The sequence below is a fragment of the Desmodus rotundus genome, chromosome 3 (assembly GCF_022682495.2).
Source record: "Desmodus rotundus isolate HL8 chromosome 3, HLdesRot8A.1, whole genome shotgun sequence".
In the NCBI taxonomy this organism is placed as follows: Eukaryota; Metazoa; Chordata; class Mammalia; order Chiroptera; family Phyllostomidae; genus Desmodus; species Desmodus rotundus.
The window spans coordinates 8,732,591-8,739,859 of NC_071389.1; the positions used below are offsets into that span (position 1 = coordinate 8,732,591).

At 56.9% G+C, this 7,269-nt stretch overlaps 1 protein-coding gene across 1 annotated transcript; it reads left to right on the forward strand.

Annotated features, from left to right (window-relative positions):
• Positions 1-713: 713 nt before the first annotated feature.
• Positions 714-6,839, forward strand: CTRC (chymotrypsin C). The gene is made up of 8 exons (XM_045190355.2): positions 714-869; positions 2,008-2,099; positions 2,186-2,283; positions 3,063-3,188; positions 4,044-4,180; positions 4,936-5,081; positions 5,995-6,147; positions 6,764-6,839. The coding sequence occupies exons 1-8, from the start codon at positions 830-832 to the stop codon at positions 6,776-6,778; spliced, it is 807 nt and encodes a 268-aa protein (XP_045046290.1). The 5' UTR covers positions 714-829; the 3' UTR covers positions 6,779-6,839.
• The last annotated feature ends 430 nt before the right edge of the window (positions 6,840-7,269 follow it).

The following is a 7,269-nucleotide window of genomic DNA, read 5'->3' on the forward strand; positions in this document are numbered from 1 at the left end:
CAAGTCATGGAGCCCTAGGACTGAAAGAAGCCTGAGAGTCTGGCTGGTCCCATTTGCCCATCTTAGAGGCAGGGGGTCCGAGGGGCCTTGCAGGGAGAAAACCAAGCTGGCCCGAGGAGGAATCTGGCCAACCAGGCACCTTCCCGGGGCTGCCCCCGCCTCAGCCTCCCTCTGCAGCCCGGGAGGATGGAGACAGGCACGCCCCACGCCCAGACAATACTAGTTGAATGAAGGAGAAAGAAAAAGAGAGAGAGAACAACAAAAAGAGGAGAAAGAAAAGAGATGAAGCTACGAGGGCAGAAGGAATCGGGGTGCCCCAGTAGTGTGAGGCCCCAGACTGGGGTTAGAAGCGCCGCCGTCCAGTCCCGGTTCTGTTCTTGCCCAGGCTCAGCGGCCTCAGCTTCAGTGACCGGAGGACGGCGTCTACTTCATGTTGCTGGGAGAATTAAGTGCCCGCAAGCAGCATTGAGCACAATGCCTGGCACGTAGTAGGTGCCTGGTAAATAATAATTAAAAGAATGAGTTAGGGAGAGAGAAGAGTGTACTCCAAGCAGAGTGGTGGGGGCCCCTCAAACCTGCAAACCTCAGAATTTGCTCTGCCTCAGGTAGGTTATGTGGGGAAATCCATGCCTCGAGCCAGCCCTATCTCCTGCCCAAATTAAACAGTAACCACCCAAGGTCAGGGAAAGGGCCTTGTAAGAACAGGTTTCTTCCCAAGAGGTGGCTCAGCCTTGACCGGGTGGAGTGGGGTGGGGTGAGGTCACCCCACTCCTGTGTATAAGAGCGTCCCACCAGCCTTGACGGCCACTTGGTCCTGAACACGCACAGTATGCTGAGCATCACAGTGTTCGCTGCGCTCCTGGCCTGCGGTAAGCTGTGGGTCGGGGACCAGCTGCGGCCCACGGGCTGTGAGCTGGGGCTGGCCTCCCTGGAGAGGAGATTTCAGGTCCCATGTGGGTTCAGATACTGCCAACCAGCTGTGTGAGATGAGCCGCTTTGCTTCCCTCTCTGCAAAACGGAACTGATGATTGGACCTCCTGCGGTGAGGGTTAGAGGGGAGATGTGGAGAGACCGGGCCACAGCTCATTCTGGAGATAATCGGGGTTTGCTTTCCCAGCGTAGGCACCTCTCCCTTGGGGACTCCTTGCTCCCCCATATTGGTGGCCTTCTCCCAGGTTAGGAATCGTCAATCCTGCCTTGAATGTCACTCCCTCTCGGCAGGACCTGGACAAGTCTCCTCACCTCTCCAAATCTCAGTAGCTGTTTGGGCAAACAAGAGCACTTGATTAAGAGTCCTTCTAGCTAACAACAACCAATGCAGTAATCATAACGGCAGCTCCTGCTGACTGCGTGTTTACCACGTGCCAGGCACTGCACTGAGCCCTGTACATGCAGGAGCTCCTGTGACCCTCCCTACTACCTTGAGAGGCAGGGTCCATTAACACCCCATCTCTACAGATGAGGGCACTGAGGCTCAGGGAGGCTCCACATCTTGCCCAAGACCCCGTGGCTGGTCAGTGGTGGAGCCAGAGGTTGCGTCTGGGTCGGTCTCACTGTGGAGCGTGTGCCCTGCACTGCTCCACACAGCTCCCAGCTATGACAGCCTGGAACTCTGTGGACTCATTGCTCACACTTCCCCCGCCCCCCATTACACTGCAGCCTAGAAAGGAGCAGCAGGTAAGGATGAAGGACACAGGTGCTCCTGGGCACGCACACACACACCAGCCACCTAATCTTCCTTCAAGGTAGGAAGCACTCCCTCTGTGCCAGGCCTTTCACCAAACGCTTTGGTGGCACTGTCTAATTTCCTTCTCAGGAAAAACACGCCCAGTTGGTGCTGTTCTTCCCATTTCACAGAAAGGGAAGCTGAGGCCCCGAGAACTAGGTGGCTCCCCAAAGTCCTACAGTAAACTCTGAACCCGTGTCTGCCCCAAACTTCCTCCTGCCCCTTCCCCAGTGGGGTGCCAGCCCACCTCACCTGTGCTCTTCCTCTCCTGTCTGCCTCAGCCTCCAGCTGCGGGGTCCCCACCTTCCTGCCCAACCTATCGGCCCGGGTGGTGGGAGGAGAAAATGCCCGGCCCCACAGCTGGCCCTGGCAGGTAAGTACTATTGTAGGGGTGGGAGGTGGGTGGACACGGGGTGGGGAGGGGGGTCCCTGTGGGCTGACACGTGGCCCCTCCTCCAGATCTCCCTCCAGTACCTCAAGGACAACACGTGGAGGCATACGTGCGGTGGCACCTTAATCGCCAGCAGCTACGTCCTCACGGCTGCCCATTGCATCAGGTGAATGGGGATGACGCCCAGAACGGGAGCCTGATGAGCTGCTTTTATTGAGCACCTACTACACACTGGGCCAAATAAGCTACTTATATCTGTAACTCCACTTGCACTCCTCCCTTTAACAGTGTTTATTGTGCACCCACTATGTGCCAGGGGACTCAGCAGTGAGGACAGGGTCTGTGCTCTCAGCAAGCTTATATTCTAGCAGAAGACAGAGCAACAGACCACTCAACAAGTAGATACAATAGATAACACATCGAACGGCAGTGGAGAAAACAGGCTGGAAGAGAATAAAAAGGACGAGGGGTTCTATTTTAAATGACGTGGCCAGGCAAGGTCTCTGCAAAGGATCCATTTGAGCAAAGACCCGAAGGAAGCGAGGGTAGAACTCACCGTCGTGGGGAAGGGAGCTGCAGGTGCAGGGAACGGCCAGTGCAGAGGCCTGGAGGAGGGAACACAGTGTGTGAGGGGAGGAGCGGGAGAGTCTGAGAGGACTGCTGTGAGACGATGCAGGCAGGAAGCAATCCACTCGCACAGCAGTCCTGGGAGGGGCCTTCCAATATTATCTCCACCTTACAGATGAGCAAACTGAGGCCTAGGAGTCAAAGTGGACTTGACTGGGGTCCTTACCCTGCACCCTGGGAAGGGTCAATGAGGATAGACACTTCTTTCCCCCAAATGATTCCCACGTGGCCACAGAGCTGAGTCACCAAAGCCCTGAGTTCCTCTCTCCCACCAGCTAGCAGGTAGCCCCCCTGACCCAGTCCCCTTCCTCTGTTCAGCGACACCCACACCTACCGCGTGGCCCTGGGGAAGAACAACCTGGCAGTGGACGACGAAGAAGGCTCCGTGTACATGGATGTGGACACCATCTTTGTCCATGAGAAGTGGAACTCCTTCCTGGTGCAGTGAGTGCCCAGCTGATCATCTCGCGGCCCCTGGGAGCAGTGTAGAAGAAGGAGGGTCCCCGAGACAGAGCTGCAGCACCTGCCCGCTCCCTGTCTCCGGACCCCCTCCTCACCCTGCACAGCCAGCTGATGACCCCTTTGTGCAAAATGGCAAAATGCTAAGTGGAGACGGACACCCCTCCCGTCACCCTCACTGGCCAGGGGCCCCCAGATGGTGACAAGGAATAAAAGCCCTGAGGTGTCCACAGAGGCTTGCCTGGGGGTCCCTCAGGCAGAGGCTAAGGCAGGCCTCACCTTCACTGAGTGCCTACACATTGCAGTACACCCATTAGATACCCTCTCGCATTTCTTCCTCACAGTAGCCCTAGACAAGGAACTGAGACTCAGAGAGGTTAAGGACGCTGGCCCAGGTCACACAGCCAAGTACATGTCAGAAGTAGGAATCAAACCAGGTCTGCTAAGCTCTCGCCCTGGTAACGAAAACATCAAAATACTGCACCCACCCACGTCTCTCTTTTGGCACTGTAATTTCCCACTTACCTTTGCTTAACTTCCAGTTGACACCTCACCTGCAGTGGGCTGAAACGCTTCTGCTCTCATCTCCCCTCCGTTAAGTTTTCACGATGTGAAGACATAGGTGGGAGAAGCTACGTCTAAAGGGCGGGCAGTGATGTTGGAAGGCAGATCACCTGTCCTCCGACATCTCCATTGGCCAGTGAGAAGCTGGCAGTCAGGATGTTTAGGGAGGACTCTTGGTTGCCGTTGGCCTGGCTCTCAACTCATGCCCTGGGCTTCTTAGCCTGGGCTGGGTGGCCAAGGCGTCCTTCTCACTCAAACCTCCACTTTGAATTCCAGAAATGACATTGCCCTCATTAAGCTGGCGAAACCCGTGAAGCTGAGCGACACCATCCAGCTGGCATGCCTGCCAGAGGAGCACTCCGTGATGCCTCACGACTACCCCTGCTATGTCACCGGCTGGGGACGCCTCTGGAGTGAGTACAGCCTCTGGCAAATCACAGGAGCCTTCCTGGAGGAAGTGGCTCCCACAATAAGCACACCACCCACAATTGCCCATCACTTTTCCTCTTTGCCTAAATATCTTCAGATTTTCTTAACTTTGTAATAACAGCAGCTAACTTTTATTAACCTCACACCATGCAACAGACACTCCAACAAGCACATAAGAAGGTATGCTGTACAGATTAAATGGGTTAGGATTCGTCAAGTGCTTAAAACAAGGCTGAGCACATAGTAAGTGCCATATAAGTGCCTATGAAACTAAAACTATCTGCAGGAGAGGGATTAGATCTTATGGTACACCCCGTGCCCGGGAAACTCCAGCCGAATGAAAGGGTTACATGCAAACGAACGCAACTATGGAAGACTTAGAGGACAATGCAGACTAATACTCAGAAAACCTTGGGGTGAGCAAGCCCTTTTTCTGTGGGACACTAAAGGCCAAGTCCCACTAGAAAGCAAAGGACAGTTAAAGCCTCAGGATCCCAGTTAGAGAGAAATCACCTCAAAATGCTTTCTATGATTCATCCTGCCTCCAGCCTGCTCTCCCTTCCGCGCCCTCAGAGGGGTCTCTGACCCAGACCGTCTGGGATTGCTGGCTCAGAGCCTCCCGATTAAGGGCATATGTGTGGTTCTCATGAAGCCTAGCCAGACCTGTCCCAGCCCCATCCATCCCCCGGTCCCCAAAGGCCTGTGCTGCCTCCCCGCTCACTGCCTGTTCTCTCCCCAGCCAACGGCCCCATCGCCGACGAGCTGCAACAGGGCCTGCAGCCCGTGGTGGACCACGCCACGTGCAGCCAGGCAGACTGGTGGGGCACCATGGTGCTGGACACCATGGTGTGTGCTGGGGGTGACGGCGTCACCTCGGCCTGCAACGTGAGTATCCAGGCCCTGCACCTGTCCCTCTCCAGGTGGTCACGTGGGAGGGGACAGTGGGGAGGGCAAAGGAAGGTGTGGAGTAGGGAGGCCCACAAGAGCACACCCTTTCCCTGGGAAGAGACTGAGCTCTGGGTGGGCCCAGGAGCCTTAGGAGAAACATGTCACCCCCACCGCCTTCCTCCCCATCCCCCCACCCCCAGCACTGTGGCGAGAGCGTGAGAGTAGAACCGGAGTGCCTTTGAGTCCCAGTGTCACCACTGCATAGCTGTGCGAGCTCGGGCGGGTGGCTTGGCCTCTCTGAACCTCCGTTTTCCCATCTGTACTATGGAGATATAGGAAGCACCTTACAGAGGTGCTGGGAGGCCTAAGTGAGGGTGACAAACATGGAAATTCCATTAAAGTCACTATGCTTTTTCCATCACGCCATCAGCTCTACCCCTCCAGGGGGACAGAGGACTTAGGGAGTCTGACCCAGAACCAAGAAACATCTAGGACAGTCAGGGACTGTCCTGTTTTTGAACACAAGGCCCATCTCCACAGTCCCACCTGCCTCACGTTCCCAGTTCTCCTGCCTAGGTGCAAGCATCCTCACCTCTCTGGGCAGCTCCCACAGCCTTGGACACGGTGACCTGAGCAGCTAGGGAAACCGAGGCCCAGAGAGGGTTACCATCATCCCAGGATCACACAGCACATCAAGAGCTAGTCTGACAGCCAGGACCTCCCAGAATGAGGCCACGGCAGACCCATACCACCACTTCTCTGCCTCCCTCACCATGAACAAGCTGAGGCCAAAACCAGGGGCACTGAGGCCAAGAGGAGCCCACAGCCCCCACCACGCCCTGCCCTTGTTCCCAAGCCTGCCTCTGGGTGCAGCGAGGCCTGGGGACTGATGCTGTCTGGTTGGGTGCAGGGGGACTCCGGCGGCCCGCTGAACTGCCAGGCTGAGAACAACTCCTGGGAGGTGCGCGGCATCGTGAGCTTTGGCTCCGGCCTGGGCTGCAACACCCACAAGAAGCCAGCAGTCTACACCCGTGTGTCCGCCTACATCGACTGGATCAAGGAGGTGGGTGCCTGTCTCCCAGCCCTCCTCCCTGCACGCACCGGCCCCTCACCCTCACTCACCCATTCCTTCGCTGGTTCAGTCCTGCGTTCATCTGTGTACTTGTTCACACACTCATCTGTTCATTGATTCACTCACTCACTCCCTCAAGAAGTACTGAGTGGTCGGTCACTGGATGCAGCCTGGAGGCGGGTGCAGGCGAGAACGCAGTCATTACCTTCTCCGCCCATGTGTCCATTGGGTTCAGCAAATAGCCCCTGTCCTGACCCCGGGCACCCACCAGTCCCCACAAAAGAGAAACGTGGCCCCAGGAGAGCAGGGCCCAGCAGCCAAGAGTGGGCAGCACAGCTGGCTGTATATGGCTTGAGGGTGGGGGAGCAGAGGGTTACTCAGCCTGGGGCCTTTCACACCGGGGGCAGGTGCGTGTCCTGAGCCCCGTTTGGACAGCAGTCTGAAGGGCTGAGGGAGCCCAGAGCCCTTGGGTGGAGGCAAGACTGGCTTGGGAAGTCCCGGGGCTGCCCACGGTGCCCCCTTCTTCCTACTGTCCCAGCAGAGCCCCCTAAGAGGACCTGGGCACATGGGCACACACACACACTCACCCTGTGTTCTGCTCTTGCAGAAAATGCAGTTGTGATTCATCTGTGGGAGCTGCAGCAGCAAATCCCCGCAACCACAATAAACGTCCTTCCCCTCGAGCCGCCTGCGTCCTTGTCCTTGATTTGCGCCTCCCTGGCAGTTCCCAGGCTTTCTAGCGCCAGCCCCTTTCCACATCGGGCAGACAAAGAGACACACACACCCCCAGCCAGGCGGGTTTAAGCCTTGGAGTCTGCTCCTGGGAGTGTTCGTGAAGGGGGATCCCAGGAAGCCACCTTGTGTCTGAGGGGACAGGAGTTAAGGACACCCCAGCATCTCACAGCTGTGCAACCTGTGGCCCTGATCAAATCACCCTCTTCCTGATCTTGCCTCCACAGAGGAGTCTGGTGGGTCCTCGGGCCACAGAAGGATGTCACTGCCCAGGGACAGCTACCAGCTGGCTCCCTAAGGGAGACGCTCCCTAACACTCCTCCACCCCAGAGCAGACCCCATGGCTGTTGGCAGCCTGGGCTCGCTGACACAGGGAATCAG